This window comes from Octopus bimaculoides, chromosome 9 (genome assembly GCF_046866305.1).
Source record: "Octopus bimaculoides isolate indiv1 chromosome 9, ASM4686630v1, whole genome shotgun sequence".
Taxonomy (NCBI): Eukaryota; Metazoa; Mollusca; class Cephalopoda; order Octopoda; family Octopodidae; genus Octopus; species Octopus bimaculoides.
The window spans coordinates 59449075-59472175 of record NC_142936.1 but is presented as its reverse complement, the minus strand read 5'-3'; the positions used below and the strand labels follow the sequence as shown (position 1 = coordinate 59472175).

The 23101-nt window shown below is 37.0% G+C and overlaps 1 protein-coding gene across 1 annotated transcript in view; it reads left to right on the top strand.

Annotated features, from left to right (window-relative positions):
• Positions 1-23101, top strand: part of LOC106871022 (proton myo-inositol cotransporter) — a 39817-nt gene that overhangs the window by 1405 nt on the left and 15311 nt on the right. The window contains exons 2-5 of the mRNA XM_089357574.1: positions 15960-16116; positions 17413-17612; positions 19452-19566; positions 21592-21755. Of these exons, the coding sequence (XP_089213700.1) occupies positions 15960-16116; positions 17413-17612; positions 19452-19566; positions 21592-21755 (636 nt within the window). The remainder of the gene's footprint in view (positions 1-15959; positions 16117-17412; positions 17613-19451; positions 19567-21591; positions 21756-23101) is intronic.

Here is a 23101-nt window from a genome sequence, read left to right as displayed (position 1 = left end):
TTTGTCACGAGATAAAAGTAATAATATGATCACTACATCCTGCTGGAAATCGCAGCTAAATCCGTCTTAAACTACACTCTACCATCTTGTAAGTGGGAAGGATACATTAGATATAGTAAGAAATGCCTTTGGTTACAGTTCTGCTCTGTTAGGGTTGACATAGGTCTCACGAAAACGATCTCGTTTTTTGGTTGTTTTGTTATGTCCTACTTTCCATTAGTTCCACTACAGTTGTGCGTTGTAGTGTAGTAGCAAGTTGCCGGTGAACAGAATCCGGTTTCGCTTTCTTTCTCTTTAAATTCGTTTGAAGAAAGAAAGTCAAAGCTTAATTATAACAAAGTCCCGTTTCTTTTCCTCTCCGAATTAAAAGCGATGTCGAACCTTTGTAAAGAATGCTTTTATGTTTAATCTATATGGCAACGGGTGAACAACAGTGTCATTGATCAACAGGTGTTCAGCAGGTCAATCATTGATTCGTTGTGTATCTGACTGCAAGAATGACAAGGAAAAAGAACTTTGCTGACAGCGGAGGTCACTAATATTAAAACGCCCCAGGAGATATTTTATGGCACTTAACTGCGATTCAATGTTCGGTGGAGATGGAGTATATGTAATCTGGGTATACCCCCACTTTTAAATTTTGTTTTTTTTACGGAATCCTATGTTTCAGACCATGGAGAATCCGATTCTGGAAAAAATTTTTCAAAAATCTCAATTTCAAAATTTCGACCCCCCCCCCGGTTTTTATATAAATCCACAGGGTAAACCTAACCCTAACTCAAACCCTAACCCTGACCGTAACCCTGACCCTAACCCTGACCCTAACACTAGTTTTGTGAGATTTGGCTGTTATTTCTAGCATGTAAATAGCCTGCTTGGTGGGGGGGGGGGGAATTGAAATTTTTCAAATTTTTTTTTTTTCAGAATCGGAATCTCCATAGCCTAAAACGTGGGATTCCGTAAAAAAAATTAATAAATAAGGGGGGGGGGGAAAGGTTCAGATTACATATAGTCCATCTCTACCCAATGTTCTTTAGTTGATGTCGCAGTTTAGTCTCGGGCTAGTCGTTATCGAGCTCACTTGTGATGAAAGGAATTCTACAGTGTATTTCGGATTACGTTGGTCGTAAGCGAGATTTGACTGTTGTTTCTATTATGTCAACAGGCTATATAAAGGTACACTTATAGGTCAAGCAGATCTATGAATAAAGTCGTTCTAGTCGTTACCATTCTGTTGTTTTGCGTATCAAAGAAATAACCATTGTAACAGACTATGACAATACTTAATATGGATTATTTACATGAAAACTTATATATTTTCGCTAGTCAGTTCTTTTGCTGAAGTTTCCACTGTTCACGTTATCAGAGTTCATAAGATGAACGAGACAAAAAAAAAAATCATTTCTTTGTACATTTGTAATTGTGGAGGACGCCATATCTAGTGGTTAGACTGTTGCACTCCCGATCGTGGTTTCAATTCCTAAACCGGATGGTGCGTTGTGTTCTTGAGTAAAACACCTCATCTCACGTTGCTCTACGATCGCTTCGACACCTGACACATGGTACACTGTGCACTTGTTCAGGCAGCGTCGATTTGATGGAGGGAGTGAACTAATGTTACAGGACATACATTTGATCACTATAAGCAAATCATTTGTGCAGATCGTTCGGCAAAAGTTGAAGACTCAAACGTCGTCTTCGACGGGAATCCTTTCTACTATAGGCACAAGGCATGTAATTTTGGGGAAGGGAGCTAGTGAACTCCCAGTGCTCAATTGGCGCTTATTTCATCGGCCCCGAAAGTATGGAAAGACAAAGTCGACCTCAGCGAAATCTAAACTAAGAGCATAAAGCCGGAAGAAATGCCGCTGAGCATTCTGTTCGACGTGCTACCAGCTCGCCACCTTAATAATTCTTTCTAATTTTGGCACAATGCCAGCAATTTTTAGGGGAAGGGAAAGCCGATGACATCGTCCCTAATGATCAACCGATACTTATTTTATCGACTCTAAAGGATGAATGGCGATGTTGATCTTGGCAGTATTTGAACTCAGAATGTTTGACGCTGGAAGAAATGCCGCTAAGCATTTTGTATTTATGTTGACCTTTGAGATCAACCCCGACACCTTGGAAATACAAGCGCAAGACCGCCCTGCCTGGCGAAACTGCACCAGCAGAGGTGCCATCTCCTACGAACACGCAATGGGCACAAAGAAAATGCGAACTGCCTAAGTCCAGAAACAACTCCTTGCCTTCAGTCCCCGACCTGCGGCAGAGCCTTCCGAGCACAAATCGGACTGATCGGTCACAGCGTACCCTGTCTTCTCCCATGTGATATCCTTGGTCATTGTCGACAACGATGGACAAACGAAGAATTTAAGTTATTAAAAATCCTTTCTGCTATAAGTACAAGACTTGAAATTTATTAGGCAAAATCGACCTCGGTGGCGGCATTTGAACTCAGAACGTAAAGACGGACGTAAAACACAAACACGCAGACATATTAACGGAAAAGTAATGTAGAACAAATGGTAAGTTATAAAATCACACGTGTTCGAACCTGCAGTAAGTTTTTTCAATATGATTTTCTCCAATACATACAAAATGTGAAATCCAGTTCGCTTTCATGCCAAGTTACGAAATCTTCTGATCTTTATACAAATATACGATAATCTGAACGCTTTTACTTGGCTGGTGGTCGTCATAAATTTTAACACTGTCTTTGAGTGCTTGCTATTATTCTGAATTTAATTATTGAATGAATGAGTTCTATCGTACGGTTAAAAGATACAAAAGGAAATTAGTCGTAACATATCAGAAAAATTGCACCAATTAGGAAATAAATGTGTAAAATTTATTTAGCGACTAGCAAAAAATCGTCTGGAGGACTGTGCTTCTGTTAATTAACATAATTTAGTTATTTCTTACCGTAGTGGTTTGCAAAATTCTATTTCAAAGTAAGGCGTTTAGCATAAATTACTGAGATGTACCTTTCTCTGGTCTTAATGACACTTAGTATTTGAAATTGTGGATGTTACTGGTGATAAGAATGTCAGCTTCTTATATTAGTTTGTTTCTAAATTTGAATTTCTGTTATTGAATACAATGAAAAAGTTCTTTCACATAAACATGAAGCTGGATATAGCATTTGAAGCTATGATACTGAAAGTTAAGGTTTTACTTCATGTTAAATACCACTGATCATGTGACAATCATGTTAACTCACATCACACAGTGTGTAAAACATGTTTAGTGGAAAGTGGGTTATACATCTTTAGATGTATACCTGACTTTCCTACATAAAATTAAGAATTATAACGGAACGCTGAACTCCATACTATCAACTTAAACAACATTTATTCAGGTGGTAAATATATACATCTTTAGCTCTTGTTTGTTGTTACAGCTTCTGTGTGTGTGAGCTTGGTTGTTGTGACGTTGGTATGTAGATGTAAGCGAGCTGTCGAGCGTAAGTTCGAAAGATGGAGAGAGACAGCTAAACACGTCCATGCTCAATCGCTGGCCAGCAAGAAAGAGACAGAATGAAGCGGGAAAGCTTGCTTGTTGAATTCCACGCATGCGTGAGACTACGCATGCGCACGGCGTTACTACAGGGCTCCCTTGCCAGTGCGGAAACGCACGATAATATGAAATGTGTTGGAACGCCTAAGGCAAGATGGCCACTGAAAAACCACCCACAAGATGTAGCACAAAACACACACAAAGAAAAATGAAAGAAGTGAATGTGCACTCGTGAAAACATGCATTCAATGTACAAATGAAAGAAAGTGTGTGAGTGCACAAGTATGTGTGAGAAAAAACACAGAACATAGTAAAAGTGTCTGTAGAGAAAAAATCCAGTTCGTACAAGAGTCCCACAAGGAGATAGAATGTCCGTACTCAGGAAGTCGTGGTCGGTGAGCAGAGCTATAGTTGAGCATCAGATGCTAGTTGTGACCGTTTACCTGGTACGGAATATTCTATTCGGCTAGCTCTTACTGTTGTGCGTGAGTGGATAAATTCCACTCCACAGTGAAGATAAAACCGAGTGTGTTGATCTGGTGTGTCCCTGGTGGTGGGGTTGTTGGCGCACGACATTGTGGTAGACAGTACATTGATGGTGAAGACGTCGGCGCAGGAACTGCTATAGCTGTGTTCTGTATGTGTGGTGGTAATTATGTTGACAGTTGTAATGATGTCCTGTTGAAACTTGGCGACGTCGGGGGGAATGCTTGTAGTTGGTAGTAGTAATTGTTGTCGTCACGGTGGTAATCTTGGTTGAACGAAGCTGGTGGCGAAAAGGCTGTTTGGTGATGAGTGTTTGAAGAGGTGCGCTTTTACAGACGGTCGACAGACAAATCTCTGTACGACCATTAGCGAAAACCTCGAAGAAAAATTTTCTTAACCCAAGATGAAAAAACGACCGTGCGAACTCAAAAAGGAGAAATGGTGACGAATGGAAAGACAGAGGACTCCTTTTATTTAAACGTGTCACACGGTCGAACACAAAATAATATATCAAATATGATATACAAATAATTATGTTATACTACGATAACATAAATAGCCAGTAACGAGACGATAAAAGATGACCGTATGAAATGAATAACAAGAGATATTTAGCGTGGCATAAAAGATGTATGTGTATGTGAGAGTGTGAATGCGACATATAAGAACATAATAAAAGACAGGCCGTCTATATGTATGTAAGATATCACAGCAGATAGAAAGTCAGTACACGTGAGAGTTTTATACCAAGTTCTTGAGTACACAATAAGTCGTGTTGACTATGGTTGGAGATGTTGGTGGCGTAGTAATCGTAGAATCATGTTGGTCATGACGATGATGCTGGTTAGTAGTTCAGTCTCCATGGCCGCATTTGTTCTTTAGTCGGGGTTCACCAGTTATAGGTTGGTAGTCCAGAATCCATGCTGCGTTTGTTTCTTCGTCGGGGTCATCACTTTATAGGAAAGTTGGTTATACATCATTAGATGTACACCACTTTCCTCTATAAAATTAAGAATATAACGGAACGCTGAACTCCAGACTATCAACTTAAACAACATTTATTCAGGTGGTAAATATATACATCTTTAGCTCTTGTTTGTTGTTACAGCTTCTGTGTGTGTGAGCTTGGTTGTTGTGACGTTGGTATGTAGATGTAAGCGAGCTGTCGAAAGATGGAGAGAGACAGCTAAAAACGTCCATGCTCAATCGCTGGCCAGCAAAAAAGAGACAGAATGAAGCGGGAAAGCTTGCTTGTTGAATTCCACGCATGCGTGAGACTACGCATGCGCACGGCGTTACTACACATGCAATGCTACCATATGAATGTAGTATTTTTTGTTCTCGATGTGGTACTTTTGATTGCTGGTTATGCTTTTGATTTCAAACACATTGTACTTAGTTAGCTATGAACTAGTTTTTAAACTATTGTGATGTTGAAACCAGCTGTACTTGTTCTACAAGCTGTACTTGTAAATAAAACTAGTTGCACTTCTAATAAAAACCAGCTGCACTTGTAGTAAAAAAACCCCAGCTGTACTCGTTGTTGATACCATTTGCATTTGTAAAAACCCGCTGCACTTGTAGAAGCCATTTGCTCTTGTAGCCCAAGATGATAGAGTATACTCCTCGCTTGAACATCAATGTTCTAAATTCACCTCAAATCCCACAAAGAATTACAATGACTCAGTTTTTTTTTCGCTAAATGATATTCTGTTAGCATACAACATCGAAGTGACCAATTTTTCTTCAAAAGTTCTGGATATAGAAATTTGCTAAAAGAAATATTTATAGAAGTATTCAGATAACTTTAAACAAAACTTCAAAGGGCAAAGAAAATATAGTGCAACTATAACGGCGGTGCATCATATATTAAAAGTGCAGCAAAATCGTTGATGTCTTTACGCCAGTGGTTGGAATCTGTATGATCCCAGGGGTGGGATCTATATAAGATTTTTGAAGCTCCATGCAAGCAAAATAATAAACTTAGGATCCACTGCAGTATTTTTATGGTCCTTCAAAAAAATTTGCTTTTGGTGTATTTATTGCTAGAAATAGCAAGATTTCTTTCTCTAACGTTTTACATAATTCAACATGTTTCGGCCCCCGGAACATCTCTCAGAGAGTTCTAATGCAAACCTACACAAGCGAATGCGTAAAAAAAATGATATAGAAATTTTGAAAGACGTTTCTATAAAACTAATTTTTAAACATGGATTACAACAGTAAAAGATAGATAAAAATTTAAAAAACAACAACAAAAACGGTTGAGAACCACCGATTTACTCTATAATTTTGTTCTAAGTATGTATCGTGTTAAAAGTGTGCATGTTTGTTGTTACAATATCTAAAGATAAAGTGAACTTGGAAAGCGAGATTCTGTGGTGAAAAAACATCAAAGGTTGGACGAATGTACATGTTATCCATTAAATGACATTCACCTGTCTTGGAATCTGTCCTTCGTAAATATTATGGATCGTATATTTAATATAATGCAGTGGAGTATCTAACAAGTGCCGCCCGGGCGGATGTTTATTAGGCTGTCCTTTAAAAGTTCTAATAACACTTCAAAACGCCCAAAACGGAATAATACAGGTATATATGTATGCGAAATAAGAAGACAAACTGTCGCAACCATTTATTTCCCTCAAATTTACTTTTGTTATGTTTGTTTACACACACACACACACACACACACACACACACACACACACACACACACACACACACACACACACACACACACACAAATAATAAAATAAAATAATAGGAAAAATATGTTAAAGAAAAGAAGATGAGTGAATTACAAAAATAAACGATTTACAAATTGATTTTACGTTCCTTCTTCGCGAAATCTTGCATGATTTCATAAAAATTAATTTTATCCGCAAGTTTGCGTTCTATGGATAGTATTGCCAAATCAGTCGACCTTGTTTGACTTATTGTTGACCGGTGGTGGTTCTTGAGCTTTAGTTTAGAAAAGGACCGTTCGCAGCTAGCAACAATAATGTCATGTGTTAGGAAGACTCTTAAAAGTATTTCAATATATGGCAATGAATTAATAAGATTATATTTCTGAAGAACTTGCAAATGTCTTCAGCGTCAGCAGCGCCAAATAATTTTGCGGTCTTGTCCTTTCAACCAGAAGGTTTTCTCTCTTTATATTCTCATCAAAAGCATCTACATCACAATTACACTCTTCATTTAACAAATTGGACGGTGTAGCTCAACGTCGTAGCTGAGAGCGGCATCGATACTTTCTTCGTAGCTCATTCTTTTCTTTTTGCGAAATCGGCGCTCTGTGCTGATTCCCATATCAGAGCAAATTTCGGTTGAATAGGCCAACGCGTCATCTTCTGTTTTGTCTCTGCTTACAAGTAGAGAAGTTTTCAAGGCTGACAGATTAATAGCACATTGTTGCAACTCGTTTGGAGGTACTGCTGAGTGTCATTAATTTCAGGAAGTATATCTCTCCAAAGGCCAAGAAATGACAAGAAAGAAAATGACAGCATCGCCTGAAGAATTAAACCTGTATCAGATCTCGTAGTTGCGTTTTCTGCACCTTCCATCAACCGTTCTAGCGCAGCGATGATTTCCGTGAATTTTGTATGTACAACTTTTACTGTATCTGCTCGACTACTCAATCTCGTTTACCCAGCTTGTTTGATAGTTGCACCAGTTATCTCAATTAAGATACCGCATCGATGAGTTGAGGCCAAGAAGAATGAAAATAAACGGTCCAATATGCCAAAAACTGTAACTGAATCTGCACCCACTGAAGCTGCATGCACAGCTGCTAAATTCAGAGAGTCATTGGTGCCTGGCACAGATACAATCTTTGGATTAACATCTGTGATGCGCGCTTGAACATCGGATCGATGACCTACCATTACTGCCGCGTTATCAAATGCTTGTCTACAACAGTCTTGAATGTTAATATCATCCATTTCTAATTGTTTCAGAGTCATTGATGTAATTTGCTCAGCATTTTTGCCTTTCATCTCAATAAAACGAAGAAAGGATTCTTCTACTTTGACTTTTCAGTTATTCTAGCATAACGTAGCACCTGAGAAATTTGGTCAATATGAGAAATATCTGGAGTACTATCAAAAATAATGCAATAGTATTTACTCTGTTTCACTTCATCGATAACTTTCTTTCTCACTTAATCTCTCAGGATGTTCACAAATTCATTCTGAAGTTTTGGTGAGAGATAGGAAGTTGTAAACCTATCAATTTTTACTTTCACTAAATGTTCACGTAGCACTGGGCCGAATTTTCCAATCAGTTGAACAAGATCCAGAAAATTTCCTTTATTTTCATTTGCCTTCTCAACTCGAATGTCTTCTCTATGGCCTTGTAAAGCTAGGTTTTGCTTAGCAAGAAACATAATTATGTCCAAGAATCTGGTCAGGATTTGCTTCCATTTCTTTGTTTTCATTTTCAACAAGAGTTTGTTGTTCTTTGTCTATTACCTTGCCTTTGGAAAGGCGAATTTCTTGCTTTCCACTGAGTGAACGCATTCTCATGCGCAGGGCTAGACTCATGTTCTTGTATCTTAAAATTTAACATCCACTAAGATTTGAAACCACCAACTGAGCAAAACCTTGAGTTTTCACTTGAAAATAGCTGACAACAAAAACAAAACGCAGCTTCTTTCGATGGAGACATCATCCAAGTTCTCAAGATTTTTCCCGTTTTGTAAAGTTCGGAAAAACCAGTTTCTCGACAGTCTTCTATCTCCCCTTTCAATTTTGTTATTTGTCTCGGACGTACAACTTTTTTTGAATTCACATTAAACATTTTGCACAGTTTTCGATCCTTGTTGTGTACAAGGACTTCCCGAATACCGTCACCGTGATTAAACTTATCTGGTTACATCCCAATGCCTTTCAAATTAATATTAGAGTTTTGTTCTTCAGTAGTTTGTGGCAGATCAGCATCATCAACTTCATCTATCTTCTTTTCAAGTTACACTTCATTAACAACATCGTCTACATGACCTTCTACAGTAATACCAGTTTCGTCTGGACAGTCGGGTCTGATGAGAAATTTAATTATGGCACCTACATTTAGACTTTCTTCTCTCATTTTCTTTTTTTTTTTCTAAATGCTGCACCGCTGTCCTTAATTGGCTTTATCTCAAATTATATCAGTGATATCGTAAACTTATAAGAATAAAACCTAATAGAGTATAGACCAATCTAAAAAATAATCAACTTTCTGAATATCGACACACTGTCTTATCCAGTAGCACACAATATTACTATATTAACAATATTATGCTATTACTCAATATCAACACACAATACAAGTTTACTGATGATCAATTTAAATTTTAAGGAAATTTTAATAATTACTATACATTATTAAAGTCTATAATATTTAAACTGCGTTTTTATTACGTATTACCTTCTACAGTAATACCAGTTTCGTCTGGACGGTCGGGTCTGATGAGAAATTTAATTACGGCACCTTCATTTCGCTTTTCTTCTCTCATTTTCTTTCTTTTTTGTTCGGAATGCTGCACACTGTCCTTAATTCACTTCATCTCAAATTATATCAGTGATATCGTAAATTTATATGAATAAAACTAAATAGAGTATAGACCAACCCAAAAAATAATCGACTTTCTGAAAACCGACCCCAGGACTTATGCTTAGTATTTATGTTATCGGTTTCTTTTGCCGAACCGCTAAGTTACTATCTTAGTGTGATGTTCTAACAAGGACTAGGGGTCACTCACAGTAATGTGGTACGCCATGCCTACATTTTCATTCTCATGGTTCTCAGCTGATTGTAAAGCGATGGTGGGGGGGGGGATAAATACAAATACACAAATACATACATACATACATAATTTTGAATAGTATCAAGTGTAACAGGCCAAAACTGTAGTGATGATTGGAAGCTTGACTGACGAATAGAAAGCCACGAATGTTCCTTCCTGGTTTTTCTGTCCGTCTTTGTATTGTCCATCTGTCCGTATGTTTTTATTGCCGTCCGTTACGTTCTTGTTCCGTCCAAGATGGCACGATTTGGGACTAAAGAATAGCATGCTTATGATAGTTATGTCTCGTTCTTGCATGCTTTTAAAGACCAATCTGCTATTTCAGTCCGATAGTGACTTTGACCTTCATTAACAATTGCACATTGCTATATATTTTCTAGGTTTCTGTTACAATTAACTAACCGCCTTGCCTTACTCGAAATACACCTGTCCTACTTTCATTCTAAAATTGATTGAGATAATTATCGATTAGCTGAATAAAATGTCAAAAAGATATCGAAGAAGATATTACTCTTAGCTTACAATTTTCTTAGACTTAAAGTACTAAGAAATATAATTTATTCTTTTTCTTTTCTGACTGGTGACATATACATGAATCGCTTTTGTGACTTCTTAGATCTCCTCCGCTAAATAAGTAGATTTACTTTGGCATTTTGTTTATACATACTTGTTATGTACGGTTAGTAAAAACTAGCTAGCTACTTGCTAAATACAGGTTCTTTCTTGTCGATAACTAGCCGACTGTGAAATTACTGTTATGCTGTTGTTTAGCCAAGTGTTTCCTTATACGTGGGCGGACAACAAAATTAAGATGATTTTAAACTTTTGGGATTTCTTAGTTTGAGACCGACTGGCTTTGACCCAGGTCAGCTATGACAAAATCGTGATGATCTGGGTTTTTTTTCCGGCTCAATCCTCATTTGGAAAGATTTTTTTCCCCATTAACACTAATGGTTTTTCTTTCAACTACTGGTATAATTTCAGCTTCATAATCGTTATTTGTGGCTCACTACATTAAATACGTTAGCTTGCACTTAAGTAAAATATATCTAAGACTACATTGTCCAATATATCTTTCTTTTAAGATGGTAGTGTGATTTGAAAGTAATTGACTGCTATTTGTAACATGTCTAGCAAATAGGCGTACACATCTTTTCTAGCTTAGGTGATAAGAAATAACTATATATTTTCCCCGTTACAAGAACAGGCTCGAACGTTCATTTTACTTAATGATTAGTTACAACCGATTGACATAATTCTGCAACAGATGTTCTGTTTACAGTTTTATTGTTTCCGTTGTACGTGAAGACGATTGGTTGACAGATTTCGTAAGAGGACTTGCGTATATATGGTTACATTTCTTTACGTTATGATTTCGAATATTGCAGAGGTCAACTTCACCTCTTGTCCTTCTAGAGTCGATAAAATTAGTACTAGTAAAGTATACGGAGGATCGCCGTTATTGACTATAACCCCAACCTCACCAAATATGAAACTGTGTTTGTGTAAGAAACCGATATTTCAGTTCCATAGTGCTGGTACCAGAGTTATACTGTTAATATTTTATTTAAAATCACCGTCTTCTATCTCACGAGATAAACAAGTACACCACTACACTTCCTCTGTGAAACTATCAAGTTGGAGAAAAAGCCCTGTCGCATTTCACGTTGGAAAGAAACAAATGCTTTCTTGGTTGATATATTTAATCAAGATGATATTTCCCCTCATTATTGATATTATAATTCCATCTATTTGGCAAATTGATGATCCCTCGGGTGTAAAATTCTTTAGGTTCTGAAGCGAAGAAATACTCAATATCTTCTCAGTTAATAAACTAGTTCCCCTCTAAATATCGCAATGATATGGAAAGATGATAATGGAGCATGGCCAGAAGATTAAGGAAATTAAGGAGATTAAGGAATCTTTGGGTTAGTAGCACGCGCTCTTTACCACTACGACATATGCTCACGGGCATATGGCGTAGTGGTTAAGAGCGCGGGCTACTAACCCCAAGATTCCGAGTTCGATTCCAGGCAGTGACCTGAATAATAATAATAATAATAATAATAATAATAATAACAACAACAGCATCGAAAAATACTTTAGGAATGAGAACCCAGGTTCAAAATTTCCCCAAGTCACCTGATGAAGGCTGGAGGGTATATCAGCCAAAGCGTTGTGTTAACAACAATGATGACAAATATCTGTCAAATGTAAATAATGTACATAATTCCTCATCTCTTAAATATAGAACTGTATGACTTGGACAATACATGGTTTTGCATTATTGTGTTAGAGTGACACTCCTTTACAAGTAACCAATGTTTTTTCTGCAAATTTTTGTGCAATGCTTCCAATTGATAAGAATACCACTCCACATTAACTGTTTTGTTTTGATTTAACACTTCAACTTAGATGACACCCTTCATATCACACAGCATAGCTTTTTATTTTTTGAATGTAGCCCTAGTTTAGAGATGGATTCTGCTTTTTTCATTGACTGTTAACCATTGTTGCTTTCATTGCTGTTTGTTCCTTTTCAAGCCATGCCTGGCTCATAACAGCCAGTTTTTCTGGCTTCATTGGTGTATAGGTTCCCCACCTGGACAGGAGGCCTGTCCATCGCAGGTGAGCTGCTAGATGCAGGAGGAGGAAAGAGTGAGAGAAAGTTGTGGTGAAAGAGTCAGTAGAAGTTCTCCATTACCTTCTGCCAAAGCCACATGGAACTTAGGTGTTTTGCTCATAAGCACACACATTGCTTGGTCTGAGATTCGAACCTGTGATCCCTCGACCGCAAGTCCACTGCTTTAACCACTAGGCCATGTGCTTCCACTGTTGTTTTCATTGGATATGATTAAAAATGTCCTTTTCTCATTACTTGTGATGATTCCACCCAAGAAAGGTGTGGTATCAAGTCTATCCTTCAATGACAAACAGATGGCAACTCTTTGATTAGCTAAGAAGCAATCAGATGATAAGGAACCCACAGACCAAGTTTAGACTCTTTTTCTAGTTCATGAAGGTGTATTATGATCAAAATGTAACTTGAACTGCTTTGCTGATTCTCATGCAGTTTGCTTAGACATTTTCCTTAATTACAGTTTTCAGAAGCTCAATATTGACAGAACTTGGTTGTCAAGATCAAGGGAAATCTGTGTGAAAAAAATTTCCTGAGCAAAATTGTGGCTGTGTGGTAAGAAGCCTTTTCTCAAATACATGGTTTTGGGTTCAGTCCCACTATATGGTACCTTGGCCAAGTGTCTTCTACTATTACGTTGGGCCAAACAAAGCCTTGTGAGTGGATTTGGTAGACAGAAACTGAAACTGTCGTCTATATATATATATATAAGTACAAAGCTTAACAGAAAATTAGTACTGGGGTCAATACATATACTAAAAAGTATTCAAGGTGTTGCCCCAGCATGACCACAGTCTAATGACTAAAACAAGCAAAAAAAAATAAAGATAAAAGATATGAATATTTAATATAGTGAAAGGCCGCTGTATTTCATCAAAGTAAGTGGCTTCAGTACTACCAAAGATTTAATAAAAATAAATCTGTTTGATCATTCTCATCTGGTTTCATAAGTCTATAATAGCTTTTAAATTGGATTTAAATTTATCAGACTTCAGCATGGTTGCACTCTAATGAGACCAAAACAAGTAAAAGATAAAAGATAAAACTCCTGTTGGCATGTTCAGAATACTGAAATCTTCATTTCCATAGACAGAATGAATATTTCATGTTGCTTCCATTTATACAGATTTCAGTGTTTGATATGGATCTGATCTAAACTCATTTTAAAAGGGTAAAATCAATACAAATTGAACTTCTATGGTATAAGGTAATCTGCGAAAGAAAGAAAACATTAGAGTATAAAAATTAATGCTTATTTTATGGTAAGCACTGAAATGGTACCCTCAAAGTGATCCTGTCAAAAATGTAACAGAATTTGCTTCCAACCTAATATATTCCTTCTTATGCTTTACTTCTATTCATTAGTAACTTTAACAGTTCAATTGAACTGAATTAACATCACCAAAATATCCTTAATCTCCAGCAGAGAGGGCTTTTGAAAAAGTTAAGAGCATTGCCTCCACTTTTCAGAGCTAAGCTCTAAAGAAAGAGTAAAGACCCCCTTTAGTCATGAATGACCATGGGATTACACTTAGAAAGTTACACTCTGAGGCACAAGTCTGGACAAGTTTGTTTATGGAAGACCAGCAGTCGCCCATGCATACAAGCTACCCTTTTCCACCAGTGACGTTGCAACTTATTTTCTACGGCTGAGTGAACTGGAGCAACGTGAAATAAAGTGTCTTGCTCAAGAACACAACACACTGCCTGGTCTGGGAATCAAACTCACTAACTCATGATTGTGGGCCTGGCGCCCTAACCATTGAGTGATAACACTATAATAATAATAATATTCATCCGTTGTTTGTCGATGATGACCAGAAAACCACATGGGTGAAGAAAATGGATCACGGTAAGACTGGTTGTGGCTGGTTGGGCTGATGCATGCTTGAAAGGTTCTGCCATAGGTTGGGCACTGGTGGTCTGCTGGGAATGAAGGCAAGGAGTTGGCTCTGGACTTGTGCAGCTAACGTTTTCTTTGTGCACCTGCAATCCTATCCTGTTCATGGGAGGTGGCACCTCTGTTGGTGCAGCTACACCAGGCAGCACAGTCATGTGCTTGCATTTTCCAGGCGTTGGGAACCACTACATATATACACATACACATACACACACACATTCATTGAGACATATGCATATATACACTCACATATATACATATGTATACACATATGTAAAAGTAAATGGTTTTATGTCAGTTTCACCGTTGTTCGCTTAATTGGATTACCTAGTCATTGATTTAGCATGTAAGTGGCTGAGTATTTCACTGTGACTTGTATCCTTCATATAATTATGAAGCAGTTTCAATAGGAACCAGAATTATAGGTGCAAGTCTATCTAATAATCTTCTACAATTTCTGTCTAACCAGCTTGATTCAAATGGTTTGGGTTAAAGCATTGTTATAGTAAAAAGCACATGCTCAAAGTCCTGTGCAGTGGGATTGAATCTAAAATGTTATGATTGAGAAACAAACTTCTCAACCTCTTGGCCATGGCTTCATCAACACATGCATGTATGTAAACATATACACACATCTACATACTTTTCAATGGCGATATACAAGGAGGTGCCGAAAAGTTCCTGGCTTTGGGTAAAAGAAAATACAGGAGAATCCATTAATTATATTTATTTAACATATTCCCTTCTCAGATTCACACACTTATTGCAGCAGTCCTTCAGTTTTTCTAAGCCCTGTAAAGGAACTCAGAAGGTTGGGCCTCCAACCTGGCCTTTCATCATATCCTTAATGCCAGGAACTTTTCAGCATCCCTTGTATATACATTAGTAAAATAGATGACAGGAAAAATGATTGTTTTTCCTGTGTCATCTCTTTTTCTTATTACTTCTTTTAGCACTTCATTCTAAAAAATATGTATAATGAGTTCTACAGCAGGTTATTAATCTCGCAGCACAGGAGTGGCTGTGTGGTAAGTAGCTTGCTTACCAATCACATGGTTCCGGGTTCAGTCCCACTGCGTGGCAATTTGGGCAAGTGTCTTCTACTATAGCCTTGGGCCGACCAAAGCCTTGTGAGTGGATTTGGTAGACGGAAACTGAAAGAAGCCCGTCATATATGTGTATATATATATATATATATATATATATATATGTGTGTGTGTCTGTGTGTCCCCCCAACATCGCTTGACAACCGATGCTGGTGTGTTTACATCCCTGTAACTTAGCGGTTCGGCAAAAGAGATCGATAGAATAAGTATTAGGCTTACAAAGAATAAGTCCTGGGGTCGATTTGCTCGACTAAAGGCGGTGCTCCAGTATGGCCGCAGTCAAATGACTGAAACAAGTAAAAGAGTAAAGAGTATACGTATGTATACATATACTGATACATTCACAAATATGCATACATGTTTGTATAAATACACTCACACACACACACACACACATAGGCACACATTCATATAGACAACCATACATATACATACTTGGATATATATTTATGTACACAAATGTATACATATAGTTATGCCTACAGATTGAAAAAAAATTCAAATATATATCTTTTACAGGATTGGCTTCTACTACTGTGCCTATATATATAGCAGAATGTGCACCAGTATCTATACGTGGTCAGTTGGTAACAATGAACAACTTTTTCATCACTGGTGGGCAGTTTGTGGCTAGTGTAATGGATGGACTTTTTAGTTGTGTACCAGAAGGCTGGAGGTAGGTTGTAGTGTTTTCATGTTTACTTACTTACTTATTTACTTACTTCTGCTACTACCACTACTATCATCATCATCATCATTCCATATTCCTTTGTTTATGCTTTTTTTAATAGCTCAGAATGAAAAGAGCAGTGCCCATGATCCCTTTTTCTGGGCCTATGTGACTGGTGGAAACATGAAAGTAGCTATCTTCATTTCAGAGATTTAATAAAAGGCTTGCAAGGCACCAAAATATCAGGTGTGGTGATATTAAATTAAGCAATGGATTACATCTGCCATCCAAGAACTGAACTGGTCCCTCCAGTAGGCTTTCATGAAATTTCCATCTATCAGATTTGACTATTTATTTATAAGGCTTTAGTGAACCTGAAGCTATTGTAGATGATCATTGCTCAAAATGTAGCACAGTGAGATCAAACATGAAACCATGTAATAGTGAAAAAGTAATGGTAAAGTCACCTTCCTGAATCATGCTGACTCATAAGGGCCAGTTTCCTGGTTTCCATGGCATATAAATTCCCCACCTGGACAGAACACCTGTCCACCATCCATTACAGGATTATTCATTTTTGTCAATGAGTGGACTGGAGCAACATGACATGAAGTGTTTTGCTGAAGAACACATCACATTACCTGGTCCAGAAATTGGGACTACAATCTTACGATCATGAGTCCAACACCCTAACCACTAAGCCACATGCCTCCACTATGTAATTGTGAAGCAAATTTCTGAACCATACTGCCATGCCTGCGCTTATTATTTAGTGAAGTGCTATTATTTCTGTCCTTTTGCCTTCTCATACACTTTCGCTAAAGTTTTCTTCAACCTCTTGGAGCATGGAAAGTAACTTCACCTTTTTATTTATATGCATATCTCAAATAAGACACAAATAAAAATACCTCTTACTTAAGTAAGATTCATACGCATGGTTGTGTGGTAAGAAGCGGCGAGCTGGCAGAATCGTTAGCACGCTGGGCGAAATGCTTAGCGGTATTTCGTCTGTCTTTACGTTCTGAGTTCAAATTCCGCCTAGGTCGACTTTGCCTTTCATCCTTTCAGGGTCGATAAATTAAGTACCAGTTACGCACTGGGGTCGATGTAAACGACTTAATCCCTTTGTCTGTCCTTGTTTGTTCCCTCTGTGTGTAGCCCCTTGTGGGCAATAAAGAAATAAGAAGCTTGCTTCCTGAATTTTCATTGATTCTCAAAGCTGCAAAATTCTGTTTGAAACTATTTTATTCATTTATTTAACTATTTAAATATTTCATTTAATTTTGATTAATTAATTTTCAGATATATGCTTGGGCTCGCAGGCATTCCTGCAGTAATTCAATTGATAGGATTTATTTTTCTGCCAGAAAGTCCAAGATGGCTCATTTCAAAAGGACGCCATCAAGAAGCCGCAAAAGTTCTGGAAAATATTCGTGCAACAAATGACATTCATGAGGAATTTACCAATATTAAAGAAAGTGTCAAAAGTAATCCAGTGCATGGTAATTACAACAAGCTCTTTCTTTGTATTCTTATTTTATTATTTTTTAAGATACCGAAATAAATTTATTTCTCAAACGCGTGATAATGCTATAAATAGTGTGATCAGGATAAATTATCCATATAATGCAGAAAAATACGTTGCCAGCCAGCCATGAGACTCGAACTCACATCTCTGTGATTACATGTCAAGTGTTTTACCATTATTTTTTATTTTAAGATAATGGATAACAAAATTTGCAGATGTGGCTGTGTGGAAAGAAGCTTGCTTCCCAACCACATAGGTTCTGGGTTCAGTCCTACTGCATGGTACTGTAGGCAAGTGTTTTTATTATAGCCTTGGGCCAACCAAATCCTTGTGAATGAATTTAGTAGACAGAAACTGAAAGAAGCCCATCATATATATATGTGTGCGTGTGTGTGTGTTTCTTTGTGTCTGCTTGTACCTAACTACTACTTGACAACCAACGTTGGTTTGTTCATGTTCCCATAATTTAGTGGTTTGGCAAAAATGACCGATATAATAAGTACCAGTCTTAAAAAAAAATCAACAAAAAAACAAAAATAAATACTGGGGTCATTTCATTTGACTAAAAGTTCTTCAAGACAGTGCCCCAGCATGGCCACACTGAAACAGATAAAAGGAAAAAAAAAAGTTATTATATTTGATTATAAGATAATGGATGCCAAAATCCGTAAAGTTACAGATGGCACAATAACAAATGTCACATATAGTTCTATATATGTGCATATATACTCAAATGCTAAACTTCTGGAAAGTTTTACAAATTTTTACACTTCCATTGATGGCTTGAATCTCTTGTCTTCAAATTAGCTTTCTCCTCTCTGGTTTTGAGATGTCTAATTAGGCAGTTTGTTACATATTCCAGTGCCCCAATAATTACAAGTATAAACCTGAACTTGTAATCTGGATAGAGCAACTACAAGTTTCTAAATAATTCAGCATAGGTGTTTTCTTTTTCACTTTATGTTGACAGCTGCTGGGCTGCTAATTTTTACTATTGTGTATAGTTTCTTTTTGTTCCAAGTCATCATATCCAGTCTATTATGTTTACATTTATTGAGATTTTGATTGGGACGTTCCACCAGTATTCTTTCATATTAGTGGCTTTGACCTCTACCATACTGTAGGTTCTTATCTGTTTGACCTTGGGATTATCCACCTGATGAATCTCATTATACAGTGTCTCGGCTACAACATCATGTCTCATTGGTAGATAATATTGCAATGTTATTTTTGGACAACTGCTTATGAGGTGGGTGATATCTTCAGTGATAACTCCACAGAGATTTCATTGGTTGTCACATTTTGGTGTTTTTTCTGCTCCTCTCTGCATCAAGTATTTGGTTATTTCCTGTTCCTGGATTACAAACGCATACCCTTCAAAGTGAGAGTTAATAATCTGGTCGTTGGTCCATGATAGACTACCTTGATTATCAATGTTACTATTATCCTTGAGCTATCCATCCAGCCATGTGTGTGTCTTAACATCGTGTGATATTTGTAAATGGGGTTCATTATCACACAAGCAGTAACCTTAATTTTCAACCTTATGTGAAAATGAGTCTGGCCATGCAGAAATATTACCTTACTTGGAAACAGGTGAGGGTTGATGACAAGAAGGGTATCCAAACAGTAGAAAATCTGCTTTAGTAAATTCTATCCATTTCATACAAGCATGGAAAAGTGGATGTTTAAACACTGCTGCTGCTGTTGATTATGATGCTGATTGCTGTTGATGCTTTGGGAAATGCTTTTGATGTTTACTATTTTAAGTATGTTATCAATGACTTAACAAAAACTCCTCTGTATTTTTCAGGTAGTCTCATCAATACTTTCAAGAGAATCTATCATAGCAAAACAGTATGTCGTGCCTTAATAGTTGGCTGTGGTTTACAGCTCTTCCAACAGTTATGTGGTATTAATACTGTAATGTAAGTGTTACTTGTTTCTTCAATATTTTCCCTAATGTGTATTGTTGCAGGTATGGCTAACCAAGTTAAGACTTTTGCTTTGCAATCACAGGGTTATAGAGGTAGGGACAAAGCTATCACCTATATATTGTAGGTCGATTAATGCCTTGTAAGTGCAATAGCATTTGGAAACTGTGTTGACGCCCATTATATATACATGTTTATGTATATCAGTAGTTTTCGACCAGGGTCCATATGGCTCTTGTAGGTCCATATAAGATTTTGTTGTTAAAGTTTATTTGCAATAAATACTTTTACGATACACAAAATATTTTAACAATTTTTTTTATGCATTCTTAATAATATTTAATTATAAAAATATAATATGATTTTTTTTAAACGTCGAATGGCTAGGAGGGTTCCTTTGAGTAAAATAGGAATATAGGGGATCCATACGTAAAAAATGTTTGAGAAACATTGATGTACACGAATAACAATATGTATTAGTGTAAACCAGCAAAACAAAGGAAGTTACCTCCCTTTATGTTTTTAACGGGCAGTAACTCTGTAAAAATAAGTGTTGACGGCATTATCATCACCATCATCATCATCATCAGTAGCAGCATCAACATTTAGCGTCCGTTTTCCATGCTGGCATAGGTTAGACAGTTTGACCGGAACTGGTAAGCCGGAGAGCTGCACCGGGCTCCAGTATATTTAGGCTTGGTTTCTACGGCTCGATGCCATCCTAACGCTACCTCTCTACAGAGTGTACTGGGTGCCATATATCTATAACTGGCACATGTACCGTTTACGTGTCACTGGCATGTATATATATGTGTGTGTGTGTGTAAACAGCATCCATAAAATGAAGATATAGAATATTGAATTCAATATATTGACTATAATACTGAAGTCAATATTCACTAAAACTCTTGAAAGTAGTGCCAAAGCTTGACCACAGACTAATGACTTAAACCAGTAAAAGAATAGTTTGATGTGTTTATGTAATACATTGTTTTTTAATTATGTATTTATTTGTCAGTGCTGAATGTAGGGTATGCATGTTTTGCAGTGAATTACTGACTGAAATGTTAAAACTTTCTCTGCGATTAAAAAGTCTGTAGAGGGCCATTTGGTTATCATCATTGTTGTTCTCCCATCCACTTTTCCCATACTTGCATGGGTTGCATAGAATTTGTTGAGGCAGATTTTCGTATGGCTGCATATCTTTGCTGGCAGCCTTCATTTGTCTCCATGTAAAGTCATATTTCCTAATGATTGAAAATGTTTTCATAGACTGGAAACAGATGACTGTACTTGCATGATGGTGACCCTAATTTGCAATTTATTCATGCAGTGTCATGATCAGGAGGCACTGACACATACATACATACATACATACATACATACATACAGGCACATGGCTCAGTGGTTAGAGCGTCAGGCTCACAATCATGAAGTAATGAGTTTGATTCCCAGACCAGGCTGTGTGTCATGTTCTTGAGCAAGACACTTTATTTCGCATTGCTCCAGTTCACTCAGCTGTAGGAAATGAGTTGCGATGTCACAGGTGCCAAGCTGTATTGGCCTTTGCCTTTCCCTTGGATAATATCAGTGGCATGGAGAGAGGAGGCTGATATGCATGGGTGACTACTGGTCTTCTATAAAAAACCTTGCCTGAACTTGTGTTTTGGAGGGGAACTTCCTAGGTGCAATACCATGGTCATTCATGACCAAAGGGGGTCTTTACCCTTTACATACATACATACCCCACCACACTTACACACACACATGCATGCACATACCTTTCAGTTTTTACCTACCAAATATACTCACAAGGCTTTGGTCAGTCTAGGCCTGTAATAGAAGACACTTGCCAAGCTGCTATGCAAAGGGAATATCAACAACTTCAGGTTATTGTCATTAGTTTCTGAAGATTCTCACTGAGAGATAAAACTTTACTGTGTTTGATGTTAGTTGTCTAAACCATTCACACTAGTAGCCAACAAATGAATAACAAGTAATCATTATCTTTTACCACAGGTATTACAGTGCTTCAATAATAAAAATGGCAGGTATCCGAGATGAATCTAAGGCAATTTGGTATGCTTCTCTAACTGCAGCTGTCAACTTTCTGGCTGGCTTCAGTGGACTTTGGATGATTGAGAGATTTGGTCGACGAAAACTGGCAATGGGTAGTTTGGCAGGTGAAAAAAGTTTCTCCATCTTTTAATATTTTAATGATTTATGTCTGTGTACTTCAAAATGGATCCCTTTTGTACATCCATTTTGTATGGTCATTTTTAAAACTGAAGGATTGCCCTAAGCGCTTTTTTATTTAACTTGCTTGTTACAGTGTTTCTGTTGAAATACACTTCTTTGGTTTCAATTAATTTTGAAAATAATGAAGAATTTAGATTTTTTGCAAACAACTTGCAGATGCAAGTGCTACCAGTTGAATGCTCAGCATACTAGATGCTTGCAAGTTTATGGGGTCATCAGGAGAAAATGTGCACTGTTTCGAAGCCTTCTTCTTGATGGCACCATTGAAATGAGGCTTTGCTTGCTAGATCAATTGGTTATTAAGTTTTGCTCAATATTCTTTCAGTCATTGCTCATCATTGCTTTTTAACTAAATACAGTGGCTTGCCTTCCCCACTGTAGTCTGGACATCACTGTTATTATTAAGTTGATAATAAATTAACATGAAATTTTATTGGAAGATTTTAAATTAGCACACTTTGAAACAGAAGGTTTGTATCATAGAACAGGGAGAATCTCAGGCAGGTCGGTTTCAAAAAGGTTAATGTCAGTCTTCTGGCTCTATGCCATTGCTATCTTGTTAGTGTGATGAATTTTGATCTTCCAATTTTATGACTTTGCCTCAGTCCTGTTATGGAATTATCTAATGCATCTTTCTGTAAGCTTCTTACCAGTTGTGCTTACATTGGTTTTTGGACCATCTCCAAAACACCAATTTCTTTTGATTAGACAGAGTTGCATTGTTTTCACAGAAAAAATAAATAATTAGCTTCAATGAACTCCATTGTTTAATACTTGCCTACTGTAGGATATAAATGGTAAAGGCATATGAAATTAAATATTTTAAAGCATTCATCTGGTTGTTCAACACCTTTCAAATTGAAGTTTGAACATTACACAGAATCTATCCTTAAAAAGACTCCTTCATTCTGGAACTTATTTCCCCTCTCCTGAATGTTAACTTAAAATTTTACAAAAATATCTACATTAATATTGCCAATCATTTTCATTAAAATTCCACACTGAAATGATCTTGTTGGACTGTCTCATGATATAACACATTCAACAAAGGTAACATAATTGCAATAAAAAGAAAATAATGTTATTTTTTCTTAACCATTTCTTTACTAAATTTCTGTTAATACTCACTGCTTTCACTTCAATTAATTTGGAAGAGAATGAAAAATTTGTTAAGATAACTTTGTATTGTAGATTGAGGGTGGTATCAGGCAGGTAGTTATCAAAAGAGTTAAAAGTGAAGAAACAACTAAACTTTCTTTAATACATAGGA